Genomic DNA, 13,840 nt, shown 5'->3' on the forward strand with positions numbered 1-13,840 from the left:
AATTCGCTCCGGCAATTTGAGGCCACACATTTTGGCGATCCTGCCAGGTTGTTTGTTGGATCCTGATACTGATTTCAAAAGGTGAGTTGAATTCAATTTGTTGATGTGCTAATGTGTTAAAATATTTGATGATTAAGGCAATGTGTTTGTATTGCTACAAAGCGCGTCAGGAAGAACGCTGTAAAATGGATTGTGGTTTGGAAAATCACAAAGCGCGTTTGAAAGACCGCTGCAAAATGGATTGTGTTTTGGAAAATCACAAAGCGCGTCTGGAAGACCGCTGGAAAATGGATTGTGGTTTGAAAAATCACAAAGCGCGTCTGGAAGACCGCTGGAAAAAGGTTTGTGGTTTAGAAAATCACAAAGCGTGTCTGGAAAACCGCTGGAAAATGGATTGTAGTTTGGAAAACCACGAAGCTTGTCTGAAAAACCGCTGGAAAATGGATTGGGGTTTAGAAAATCACAAAGCATGGGAGACCATTAGAAAATGTCATAAGACGAGTTTAAACAATCCCATTGAATTCCACCACTTAATTGTATCTTGACAGATACGTATTTCGACCTCAACAGTAAGGCCGTCTTCAGTGTCTCGTACTTGACTCGACTCGAGTCGAGTCAAGTACGAGACACTGAAGACGGCCTTACTGTTGAGGTCGAAATACGTATCTGTCAAGATACAATTAAGTGGTGGAATTCAATGGGATTGTTTAAACTCGTCTTATGACAGGTGAAAACATTCCACTAAAAAGCTCAAAATAATTTTCTTATTAGAAAATGGTTTGTGGTTTGCAATACAACAAGGCGCGTCTGGGAGACTGCCGAGAAAAGGGTTGACAATTTAGAAAATCCCAAAGTGGGTCATGGAAGCATTGATTTTGGTTAAAATAAATTTATTTTGAAATGTATAAATGTATATCGGACCAAGATCAAGTGAGATATGGCCATTTGTTTAGAATCGGTGCCAATCTGGAGTTTTAAAAGGGACCAGGCCACAAATTTATTAGAACCAAGCTTTTTGACCGATCTTCCATTATGATTACATTCTAAAAGTCTTCTGATACGTCAATAATGAAAAACCAATTTAAAAGACGATTTCAAATTTCAACATATGGTTCCAATCAGAAAGAGCCCTACTTTATGTGTGGTTACTAATATTATTCTGTTTTTAACCACAACTTATCCCAATACCCACCACAAATTCACGGTTCGGAAACTACCTTCGAAAAACCCGGAATATTTCCGGTATCCGATGACCATGGTCGGTTCCATGGACATATGGTGAAACTGCATTAAATATCTAGTTCAGGCATCCCTGAATTGTCAAAATTGGATAATAATTGACATATGTAGTTACAACACATCTAATTATGCCCAAAATTTGCCTATCCCAGTTATTTTGGACATCCCCTGTATATAGGTACTTTAATAGGAGCGGTTTATTGGTAAATTTCACCCATATTTGGGTGATGCTTTGTTTTTGTTTTTTTTTTATCCAGAAAATAAAGAGAAACAAATTTATTTATAATCAAAGAACCATAATATAAATTTATTTTAAAAAAAATGTGAATGTACATAATTTAATCAATTTCCGTGCTATTGTTTCGTTTTCCTCAAACACTGAGTAAAAGTTGTATTCAACCGAATTTTTACCTTTCCCCGTCAAATTCATCAGCTTTTTGTATACACACTTAAATCTGATTTTTAATCTCGGTAAACTAATCTACCGAAAACATCCCGTAAAATGCCATTTGTGCCGAACTACCGTCAAAATATTACTTTTACTGATTTATGTCAATTTTTTTACCGTGGCCCTCGGTACCAGAAATAGTTACCGATTCTCGGCAAATTGAATTGCCAAAATAATCACAAAAAGAAGCAACAATCGCACACTGGGGCAGCCCTGGTCCAAACATGGAATAAACCTCTCAGTCATTGAAATGATTAAATTGATCATAGGTATCTTTGGCGAAGTTTCTATATACATCAATGCCGACATTTTGGTCAATATTCATCATTTTTAGCGATAATCGCATAAAAGTCCCAAACGCCAAATTGGCCAAACAGCGTTTTTAAAGTGTGATTTCTTCAAAGAAGTTGCTTATCACTTAATTTCGATGAACCTTGCTAAAAATTTCAAATTTCCAGAGCCTACTGTGATGATTTATTTGCTTATTTTGAAAAGAAAGACTAAAAAATGAAATTTGATCAGTAATTGTACTTTTTCAAAACTTTTACTATTGGATATTGTTCAAAATCATAGATATTGGTAAAATACACAATTCGTGGCGTTGATCAAGTTAGAAAAAATATTTTTGACGATTAATCGTGGAAAAAAGACAAATTTATGGTATTTTTCACATATGCCGATTATGCGATGGGGCAGAGACGGGCAGCTGTTTTAATCGACAATAGAAAGAAAAATTCATGCCCTTTCGAATATCATGTCTTTGGAAATGTGTTTGTATGAAAGGGCATGAATTTTTCTGTCCATTTCCGATTAAAACAGCTGCCCGTCTCTGCCCCATCGCATAATCGGCATATGTGAAAAATATCATAAAATTGCCTTTTCTCCACGATTAATCACCAAAAATCATTTTTTCTAACTGGATCAACGCCACGAATCGTGTATTTTACCAATATCTATGATTTTGAATAATATCCAATAGTAAAAGTGTTGAAAAAGTACAATTACTGATCATTTTTCATTTTTTGGACTTTCTTTTCAAAATAAGCAAATAAATCATCACAGTAGGCTCTGGAAATTTGAAATTTTTAGCAAGGTTCATCGAAATTAAGTGATAAGCAACTTCTCTGAAGAAATCACACTTTAAAAACGTTATTTGGCCAATTTGGCGTTTGGGACTTTTATGCGATTATCGCTAAAAATGATGAATATTGACCAAAATGTCGGCATTGCTGTATAAAAAAACTTGGCCAAAGATACCTATGGTCAATTTCATCATTTCAATGACTGAGAGGTTTATTCCATGTTTGAACCAGGGCTGCCCCAGTGTGAATCGGTAGCAGTTGAGATTTTACCTTATTTCGGCAGTTCGTCAGCGTTCGTCAGCGAGTTCGTGTTCCGGCATTCGCACTAAGTGACCGGGCCACTGAAGTCTACCGTATTTCATACGATTCACAATATTTTCTTCTTTGTACAATTTATACAGCTTGTGATTCATGCTCCTACCGTTTTCTAGTTTCCCGTCGAGTATTGTACGCAGCACTTTTCGCTCGAAAGCCCCGAAAACTTTGCGTTATGCATATTTTAACGTCCATTCTTCATGTCAGTAAAGGACAACTGGTAGAATCATTCTATTTTGCTCGCATAGCATGGCAAATGATGACAACTTCGATAATTACACACTCTTCTTGAAAGATAATATAATCAGCAACACTGTATGTAAGATCTTTTGCAAGTTTGGTGCAACTTAGTGCATTTAATATATTCGATCGATGATGTCTTCTGGCATATAGATATGAAAGACAAGATTTTTGATGATGATAAAAAGCTACATTTATTCGTGGAAGCAGTCACGTACATATTGTAATTTTCAAAATTTGTAATCAAAATTTCAGGAGATTGACATCAACATAATTTTCACGAAGACAGAGGAAGGAAATCACTTGATTGAAACACTGCGCGAAGACGGGAAGCCTAGTGACAAAATCATAAAGCGAATAACACATCTACTTTGCGATTTTCTAAAGTTGAACTATGGAGTGTAAGTAAAACATGAAAAGGCTAAGCCATGACTAATATATTTGATTTAAATATCTATTTTTACTTTAGTCGTGCCTCTACCCACTACAAAAACATGCTCGCAAAATCCTTGGTACAGTCCTACCCCGTTTTGGCATCAACTGTATCTATTGTACCGCATGTAAGTAATGGCCATACCGATATTAGCTAGTTTTTCGTATTAATAGGTATTAATATGTTTTGATATTATAATTCCATTATTTTTTATATCATAGAAGCAAAATTCTAAACTTTGTGTACATAATGTGCATGCTTCTAGTGTTTGTTAAAGTTTTTTTTAAGTTAAAGTTAACTGAACATAATTTACACAGATAAAGAATGTGCAAAAAATGTGAAAGTGAAATGAATGTGCAGAAGACACCTTCTGGTCTATAAAACCATTTTTGTCAATAAAAAATGTTCTTTTTTGCACATTCTTTATTTGTGTAAATTATGTTCAGTTAATTGGTATTACAATTAACATTCCATATTTAGCTCTTTATTACATTGACAACAATGTTTAAAAATTCTAGGCGCTATGGTTTTATTTGAATGGCAGAGGCGATGGCAAGCATGCCGGTAAGATACACTACCGAATGGAGTATCTGGCCAAACGAGCAGAGGGACGAGTGTTCAACAGAAAAGTACAAATATCAAAGGAGCAACCAGTGAAGATTGAAGAATCCAGCCTATCTGAAACTGATTTGTTTGCAATGGTGAGTGTATTCATATGCATTTGATACATATTAACACAAATATTTTCTCTTTACATGTGCACCCAACGAAATTTTAATAACCCTGTTTTTAATAACTGTTTGTTCAATGTATTACATATTTTAGGTAGAGGAATTAAAGTTTATTGTACCCGTACCTGACAACCGGAAGCGTATCAATCTGCTGTGGGATTACACATTTGCATACCGTTGCCAGTACCGCACCAACGACGACTTTTTGTCTTTCTTGGAAGAATTTCCCGTTTCAAGTGGATTTAACGGAGAACTGGCGAGTATTTTTGCTTTTTTATATTTATGCACATACGTTTTCGTTAATGAAATGTTAGGCCCTCAGTACACCGTTCGTCATAATAACAAACATTAAATTTTGTCAAGTTAGCCTGAAGTCCATGTCGATTTCTAATCAGTCTGATAGATGTCCGGATAAACTTGACAAAAATTTGTCAATATCAAGCTCTATCTGGAATAAGGGCGAATGTCGCAAGAGAGGATTCTCTTCGCCGACTTCCCCTCTTTTTAATAAAAGTGACAAGCAGCTGATTTCTTTGTGGTTTATCACCTCAGCACGATAGAAAACAATGCGAACTTGCATTCTGAGGTGATAAACTGCAAAGAAATCCTCTGCTTGTCACTTTCATTTAAAAGAGGGGAAGTCGACGAAGAGAATTCTCTCTTGCGACATTCGCCCTTTTACCAGATAGAGCTTGATATGACAAACAGTGGACTGCGGGCTTTAGAAACAAGATTTTGGGTATTGTGATCAAGTCGGTTGTTAATGTTTATTATTTTTTATAGATTGAGTATGACTACAGACGATTGACAAACCGCAACATTGTTTTTGCTGAAGAATGGACAAAATGGGAGCAGATGGTACTCCACACATACAGACATACTTTCAAGGAAGTGTCCGATGGTAAATAGAATATCTTATTTATAATATTCATAATTTAAATCTTAATTTTTCAAATATAGATTTTCTAAGAGCACTTGCCATCATTCGCTTGAAAAATCCAACCCGAGGGTCAAAACGGCTCCGCGATGATAACCAGTCAAAAGAAAATCCTTTGTATGGGCACAGACAAACAGACGTAACACTTCCCATTTCCACATCGTTCACGTGTTCAACGGTTGATTTGAAATATATCTGTGCTACGCGATTGTGCCACGAGAGGCGCTAGTGTTCAATCGCTTTGACATTTGATTAGTGTATATGCTGCTGAATGTTTTCTGTGTTGATGACGATGATGATGATGATTGATATAGACCCCATAAAACATTTGACAGATGGGAAATTTGCTGGTACACCGACGAAGTCGGGTGCCGACGAAATCAACTGTTTTTATGGCCGACGAAATCGGGTGCTGACCTTGGTGTCGACGAAACCAACTGTTTTTACCACCGACGAAATCGGGTGTCGTAAAAATCATCCTTCATAAATACCAACTAAATCTGGTGCCTTCCAAATCATTTGTATTGTCAACCTATTTAATCGGCTGGCTCATAGACATCATCTAGATCGACGTATCAATCGACAGATTAAGTAGTGTTTATATACCGATTTAATCGGGATTGTGGATGATAGATTACATTTGTTTAGTGTAGTGTTTACTTTTGCAGCTGTTGTGTTTATAGAACAAAAATTATTAAAATTAGTGAATAGTGAAGTGAATATCTATATTTTGTGAGTTGATAAATATAGCGAAGTATAATGGCAAGTACAAGGGGAGGCAAAAAGGTTAAGATAGACAAAATTTTGTTGAAATTCAAATCGGCATATAACTTTGCTTAAAGTAGTCCGATTTCAATAAAATCGAGACCATAGGACACGAAAATTCTTCTAGTATTCTGTTCTTACTCAAAATCTTAGCTCGGTTCTCGGGTACCGGAGATGTTATGTTTTATGCTTTCTCCAAAACTAGAACTAATATGCCGACCGATGCTGATTATATATTGAAATTCCGTCAGATATACGCAGAGATATGGCCATCTCCATGTATATATGTTTGTGCGCAAAAAGTATCGCCCATTTTTCTGGAACCAATCCTTAACTCGCAACAAGTTTCGACGGGAAATTCTGCTTCTTATTAAAAATTGGCCGTAACTATGGGCTCGTAGGTTATGGCTAAAATACATCTTTTTATTTATTTTTTTTCTTAATTAGTGTAAAATTTAGCATGATAAACCAGTTCTAGGCTTCAACTTTTTATACAATAACGCGTAAAAAAGTCTCGCCAATTTTTGGATACTTATCTTTATACTATACTCTTTTACCTCCATCTGATTTACTCGCTGAAAGTTGCATTCGACGTGAAATCCTATCCCATCGTTTCCTCTGGTAAATTGGCCGGATCAGACTAGGGAATCTGAAGCCAGGGTCCAAATAAATAATACAACAAGCACGTCAACAAGTTTCTGCCAGATTATGGAGGGACCAGTTTTCTATATACGTTCTGTTAAGGGACTGTCCATATACTACGTGGACAATTTCGGGGTGAGGGGGGGTATGTTGACTGTCCACGGTTCATACACATTTTTGAAAATTTATATGAAGAGTAGTCCACGCTGGGGAGGGGGTATCTTAAACTGACTAAAACCTGTCCACGTGGTATATGCACAGCCCCTAAGCTAAGGCGTAAAGGTTCAATTGTTTTCTTCAAAAATATTGAATTTGTGTGCGTATTTGTTTTTGAACTATTGATTAATCACCTTTTTATTATTTGCGTTCGTTTTCTGTCGGTTTATTATCCAACGAATGACAACGATGGACACCAGTAAGACGACTCCCATGCCTGGAACTTGCAAATCGCACCTTTTAGCACATCAACACCGGGACCTAAGGCTTTTCGTTTCGAGGAAGGCGTGATCAAACATTTTCCGTTCTAACTCATGCTAATAGGGCCGATCAGAATCCCGGCATACTATCAACATAGTATGGTGTAAGGCAGGCTCTGCTAAACAACTTTTCATTTCATTTATTTAGTTTACATTTAAACAGATAACACTGAATCAACAATTTGACGCCAAATACACGGTTCGAGGCCGCATCTCTCCATCCTCGAATGCACCCACGCTCGCCAAGTCGTTTTGCACCTGGTCTGCACACCTTGCTCGCTGTGCTCGACGCCGTCTAGTGCCTGACAGATAGGAAGCAAACACCATCCTTTCTAAACAACTTAACCACCCGTTATCAGCTAAATCAAGTAATATCGATAAAAATCAACTTTATTAAAAATAAAAATAAATGAGCATATTACATCGAGTTATGTTTGCATTCCGATTTAAAGATCCGATTTACAACTTAATTTAGTAGAACAAAAACAACCGATTTCGTCGGGAATCGTCTGCTATTCATTAGAATACAACTACCAATCGAGCTATTTTCTTGCTTTTCATCAGCCGATTTCGTCGGTTATACTTTATTATTTAATTGAATCAGCTAATTAATCATGCGATACTTCAGATTTTCGTAGGTCGATTTCATCGGTTTAGTTATTTTTTGTGCTATACTACGTTTACCGACTAATCAATCAACTAAATTGGTTCAAATCTATTGATTTGGTAGGCCGATTTAATGTATTGTTTAATCGCTAAACGCCCCTGTTAAGCTCCCATAAGCGTCTGTGCAACAAACAACCGATTAGTCGGTTACAAAGTAGGCCGATCTGACCGACGAAAACCGACTAAGTCGGGGGAAAAGTCGGTAGGATGTTTTATGGGGGATGTATGCGTTAGGAGCAAACGTCAAATGGGAAATAATCATGGCCGACTCTGTGTCTCGCGATTCTGATAACAGATGGCAGTAGTGTTTTCTGAAAAGCAGATGACGATATTTTTTCGAACAGTTTGTATGAAGAGTTACGTCTGTTTGTCTGTGGTATGGGATTATTAACTGGATCAAGGCACGGTAAAAAATATACACGTCCATGCGAACTGCTCTGCATTTGAATATGCGCTACTTTGAAATCAAATCAATATCAATAGCTGAGCTCGTCGCATTCAAAGACCACCACTTCCATTTGACGTGCATAATATTTTGAATTTAAAACAACAAAATAAAAAAAAAGAATTGCCTCAGCTCAGATTTGAGTAACATACCTTTGCTTGAAAGTCCTTCGTCTTACCATGACTCCATCTCACACTTTGAAATACCTCTTGAAATAAGCAGAACAGATGAAAAAACTGTCATCTATTTTTAGAACAACACCAATATCGCTCCACTCTTAAATCAAAAGCCATGAAACTGTGAATTCAATAGCATAACACTTTCAATTGTAGTGGAGACATTATTGGTGCTGATCGAAGTGCTAATCATTTCAACATCCAGTGAGTAGCACTTTGATGAATCGTGTTGATGTTATGGAATTGTCTGCATTCAACACACTTGTCAAAGGTGTGACATCACTTGAAAATCAAAGGAATATCATTTTCAATAATAGTGATATTAAAGATGATCATTCAATAGATGGAACAGTTAAATTGAGCGTGTTGATTTTTTACCGTGGGTAAATATGACAATAGCAATAGATACACAAAAGAAAAAAAAACATTAATTTTCGCATCGTATTCTACAATGATTTTAGGTCGACGATCCACTTCCAAGCAATTTTAAGCATCCTGTATTAGCAATCAGAGGTATAAACATGACGCCAGGTGAACAGTGCTTCATCTTATGGAACAACGTAAGCATACCATTGGGTGAAAACATTGTTCAAGCTTTTGGGATTTTCTGCCAGTGCTTCGATGTATTCGGCACGATTTGCGCTCCGACAGACAAACAATTTTTACTCTTCTTCAAAGCGATTGTTTATTCTGCATCCACTATTTCCACGACTGGCGAAAAATTCGTTAGATCGCTTACTGAATGACGCTTCCTATGAATAAGATAATCAATTCATTTTATGATCAACATTTGTGCAATGAAGAAAAGTTAATAAAGAAACTGTTTATATATAAAGCAAAATAACATCTATAAATTTATTTACAAATTTGAGAGTTTCCCCATTTTGTTTCTTTTTATCGACGAAAATTCGCAAATTTTGTATTATTTTTATTATTTTTTACGATTCGATTCGGAAAAAAATAGAAAGCATTTTAACGAATTTCGGTAAAATCATTTTAAAATATCTCGGCAATCTTATGCCGATCTGGTCGTTAAAATTTGACAGTTGTCAACTATTATTTTTTTACCGGTGATAATTTTTACCGAAATTTTCGACGAGATCTCAGCTGTTGGATTCTCGGCAAAAGAAAATGCCGTCCTCGGCGTAATAAATTAAGTGTGTAGGGGAAGTGGACCGGTTTTGGCCAACTTAGTGCCTATTTTGGCCAACCCTGAAAAATACATATTTTTCCCAAATAACCGATCAGTTAAAAGCAGCGTTGAATCGTGAGGGATGTATCTCTTGTTGGAACTAATAAAACCCTCCCGAATTGCTTAATTTTTGGAGTTACTCGCAAAATTGTCCAAATTAGGAACATGGCTAAAACCGGTACAGTTCCCTCATACAAACCTTACGGATTCCAAGTCGAATCGATTGGTGTGGGAATTTTGCAAACCCGTTCGCGAGTTAAATCGCCAGGAAGGAAATCTCAACTTATTTTTATTATATAGATCAGTCTAAACACATAAATAGTAGAAAAAACATGCTAAACTTTTGCAAGCGATTTTTCCGTTTTCACTTTTTTACAGATGGGACTGACTTGCGATTCGCGGAAAAGCCAATCACGGAAAATGTTTTGACAGTGGAGATTTATCGACGGAAAATTTTCCCTGACAAAACCCGGAACAGAATCCCATAACAAATCCCGCGGACACATTTCCGAACTGTAAACCAGCCTTAATGGAATTAATGTATCTAAGGACAAGTAAACTGAACTATAAGCGAGCTTTCCTGGCGATTTAGTTATTCATAAAAGCGAACGCCCAAGTTCACCACACGACACCAACTACCCCGCCCTTTGTTACCTCGTTGACGATAATTTTTGTTCTTGGGCCTTCTTTCAACAAATATTCAGTTTTATTTTCAGCATTTTCGTTCATATTTCCAATTAAGCATAACATTTAGACAAATTATTTCTTTCACGTAACTGCTTGTTTCTTTTATAGTACATATTAGCAGCCGTAGATCGTAGTATAAAATGTGTCAAATAGTTTTATCCAATCTGCAAAACTTCTTCAGATCCTATCGATATCAGATGATATTAAAATAATTTCCCATCATCATAACAAAGTTTAGAGTGATTTTGTTTTCGAACCGACTGATTATCTTCTAGAGCGATGACAATTTCTAAACCATTGTCACCAAACGCTGTACATCTTCATGATTTGAAATGTTGATACATGCAGAAAAAATGACATACATATTGCATTACAAAATATAACTTTGAGAATCATACCATCATGGACCTATTTGACTTTTCTCTCTAGAGATCCTGCAAAATTTGAGAGAATATGATTGTGAGTTATTATTAAAGAAAAGAAGCGTGTTAATTACAGATACATTTTAAAACTTTTGTTTGATTCCTATAATATGGGAATCATTAAAGGAACTGTCCATATACCACGTGGACAGTTTAGGGGGAAGAGGGAGTATGCCGATTGTCCACGGCCCATACAAATTTTTGGAAATTTATATGAGCAAATGTTCACGCTGGGGGTGGGGGGTATCTTAATCTGACCAAAACTTGTTCACGTGGTATATGGACAACTCCAAAATAATAAATGTTACATTGTTACATTCCAAGCTCCCTACTTTACTTTTGATAAGACAATTGAAATTTATCACAGAATTCATTCATACCGTTCTACATGTGCAAAATTTTACGAAATCAAAAAAAAATATTTTCAAGGTTGCCCATTGTCACCATTCATAATACAGTTTTAGATGCAGTACAAAGATGACGATTATTATTCTAATTCACGTTTGAACGAAACAATTTGGCAGCCCATACGATTGCATCGAGTTGTATCCTGATTGGGTAACTGTATGCCCAAGATGCTAATATTATTTCACATCAAAAAAGATCCAAGTGATTTTTTGGAATAGTTTGAACATGGAAGCGGTAAATATAAATTTGAATAGTTTTACTTATAATAGGATTCGACAATGAGAAACAATGAATTGGTAGGAATTTAATTTCCTCTGTCTTATAAAGCATAAAGCAGAACTCTGAATATTTGCGAAAGAAACATCAACCATCACCACAGATCAAGGAAGTTCTTTCTAACCAATCAACACTGTCAACAATTTACATTTTGAGTACAATTGTATGTCTTTATGTAATTGCCAAACATGAATTGCCTGAAAACAACAAACAGTAGTACGCAGGATACTTAGTAATGCATTATTTTCATGAATAGCATTTGCTTGGTTTTTTTCCTAATGATCTTAGAAACTAATCTCAAAACAAAAAACGATTCGATACTGTTTTTAAATCTACTGAATCAAAAATAAATGTGGTGTAACAAATTTAAAGGTGGGAGCATAATTACAAAATCGCGATAAAACAACGGTTGCTTTTACATCCAGTTCGGGTATTATTGAGAAGTAACCCGACATGTTCTGTATCAAATCAGTTGCAGCGATTGATTTGTTAGTTCTTCCACATAATAAGAAATACGGGAGAACCCTACCCGTAATCTTATCGACACTAGACTACACCATGACCAGATTGCTATCATACCGTAGTTCGATTGGAGTCTCCCGCCAGCCGATCCACAACCTGTAATTGGGAATGAAATATCGTCAGTCATTCGCAACGACTATAGTTCGAAACCTATTGTTCAAAACGATTCATCTGATTTGGTGAATTGGGATTTATCCAATCCCTTTTATCACACGAACCTGTCAGTTAGAGTGATAAAAGAGGAAGTTGTGCCAAGATTGCTCAGTTCGTCGTTCTGGACATTTGTATTTGAAAAATGTTTACCTTGCTGACACCGGGCATATTTAAGAAATTTCCTAACACGGGTACCCTCCGCAGGAAATTGATGGCGACCGGGAAGAATCCACTAAACAGCAATATGAAACCGTACGTTTCGATGAGCATGCCTATCAACGGATACCCGAGCAGAACGATCACGATTCCACCGAAGAACCCAATGGAGGCCTTAACCTTGTGCTTTTGGAAAAAGAACCGGAACGTTCGCTCCAGACCTATCACACAGGCAAGACCGCAAATGAAGAGAATCTGCAATTGGAGAAAACACCTTTTCATTGACAGGGGTTTCATTGCCATTGTACTACGACAAATTACATATAACGCTTTCTTTAATATAAAAGGTGTATTAACCCTTTCTTTCCTATGGTAGCTGTAAATCATGAAATAATGAACCATTTTAACAAACTAGAGTTAAAGTTTATTGATCTGCCAAGTCTATCTTTGCACAAGCTGTTTTGCGTGTCAATGAATAGGAATATTTTTAAGTTAGTTTTCAAAACAACTTTCAACTATTTTTTCAAACACAAAATAATTTCTATTGATCGTGAAGAAACAAATAATACAAATTTAACTCATTCGAAGGCTTTTGAATATTAGAGTAATATAAGGAACAATGCAGGCACGGCATACTATCGTAAATTAGCTGGTTAAGTCTGCTACACAAACCTTATCAATTAACAGTGATTTGACATATTTTGCAACACAGACAATGGCATTCTACCGAAGGTTCACTCCTAAAAAATAGTTTTCGCGGCATAATTTCAATATTATTCTAGTAGGTGAATGACATTTTTCCGTCATATTGTAAATATAACTCCACAAGTACTTACGTTTCCTATGGCTAGTAAACCTTTGTCAAACAACAGTAGCACTCCCAGGAAAAGAAATGCAATTCCAAATCCGGCCAGTCCGACGCCAATTTCTGCAGAATAAAAATTGACAAATTATCGTGTTTGATAGACAACAATAAACGCAAACTCACTCTGCGTATCGCTTATCTCGAACATTTTGGATTATGCCTTAAATAGTACTTTACTAGTATGTATCGTACAGTAATTGCTATTTAACTTATGCTAAAACCTGCCCTAAAGCAGGAATTTAGTGGCTAGTTGTTTTCCTTCTGGATCCTCTTCCACGTCATTCGTGTTTGTTGTTATCGGCCAGCAACTCAGAGAAATGGAATTCACGACGACGAAACTAGTAATCAGAAGCGATCACCGGGAGAATGGAAATCCACACAATTTGCAAGCAGCTTTCTGACAACCTCGATACACAATAATTGGATTATTATTTAGAGAACTTCTTTTTGCTTCACGGAATCATTTTAATGAAAACGATGAACGATGATGAATATTATTCTTCGTGTCACAAAATCACAAAAAATTAAGATTGCAAGAGCTGAGACTGCCAGAGCGCAGAGAAG

General features: G+C 36.3%; 2 protein-coding genes and 1 long non-coding RNA gene across 3 annotated transcripts; 2 read left to right on the forward strand and 1 right to left on the reverse strand.

Annotated features, from left to right (window-relative positions):
* Positions 1-6,008, forward strand: LOC134202443 (uncharacterized). Its single transcript, XM_062677431.1, has 7 exons — positions 1-81; positions 3,580-3,725; positions 3,794-3,884; positions 4,276-4,458; positions 4,583-4,744; positions 5,272-5,389; positions 5,449-6,008. Exons 3-7 carry the CDS (start codon positions 3,819-3,821, stop codon positions 5,652-5,654), a joined length of 735 nt encoding a protein of 244 aa, XP_062533415.1. The 5' UTR covers positions 1-81; positions 3,580-3,725; positions 3,794-3,818; the 3' UTR covers positions 5,655-6,008.
* Positions 6,009-6,049: 41 nt separating this feature from the next.
* LOC134202446 (uncharacterized) lies at positions 6,050-7,654 on the forward strand. Its single transcript, XR_009977229.1, has 3 exons — positions 6,050-6,157; positions 7,249-7,412; positions 7,472-7,654. It is a non-coding gene; the product is annotated as an uncharacterized LOC134202446 (long non-coding RNA).
* A 2,837-nt stretch (positions 7,655-10,491) lies between these two features.
* Positions 10,492-13,840, reverse strand: LOC134202444 (vesicle transport protein GOT1B-like). Its single transcript, XM_062677432.1, has 5 exons — positions 13,400-13,840; positions 13,248-13,339; positions 12,406-12,666; positions 12,160-12,198; positions 10,492-10,908 (listed from the first exon to the last, which is right to left on the reverse strand). The coding sequence occupies exons 1-5, from the start codon at positions 13,422-13,424 to the stop codon at positions 10,900-10,902; spliced, it is 426 nt and encodes a 141-aa protein (XP_062533416.1). The 5' UTR covers positions 13,425-13,840; the 3' UTR covers positions 10,492-10,899.

This window comes from Armigeres subalbatus, unplaced genomic scaffold (assembly GCF_024139115.2).
Source record: "Armigeres subalbatus isolate Guangzhou_Male unplaced genomic scaffold, GZ_Asu_2 Contig1220, whole genome shotgun sequence".
In the NCBI taxonomy this organism is placed as follows: domain Eukaryota; kingdom Metazoa; phylum Arthropoda; class Insecta; order Diptera; family Culicidae; genus Armigeres; species Armigeres subalbatus.

Excerpts from the sequence above, each read along its gene's own strand:
- LOC134202444 (XM_062677432.1), bottom strand. The coding sequence starts at position 13,424 with ATGTTCGAGATAAGCGATACGCAGA. Across the intron at positions 13,340-13,399 it reads CGAGATAAGCGATACGCAGA|AAATTGGCGTCGGACTGGCC; the intron begins GTGAGTTTGCGT and ends TTTATTCTGCAG. Across the intron at positions 12,199-12,405 it reads ATATGCCCGGTGTCAGCAAG|GTTGTGGATCGGCTGGCGGG; the intron begins GTAAACATTTTT and ends TCCCAATTACAG.
- LOC134202443 (XM_062677431.1), top strand. The coding sequence starts at position 3,819 with ATGCTCGCAAAATCCTTGGTACAGTCCTACCCCGTTTTGGCATCAACT. Across the intron at positions 4,459-4,582 it reads AAACTGATTTGTTTGCAATG|GTAGAGGAATTAAAGTTTAT; the intron begins GTGAGTGTATTC and ends TACATATTTTAG. Across the intron at positions 4,745-5,271 it reads GTGGATTTAACGGAGAACTG|ATTGAGTATGACTACAGACG; the intron begins GCGAGTATTTTT and ends TATTTTTTATAG.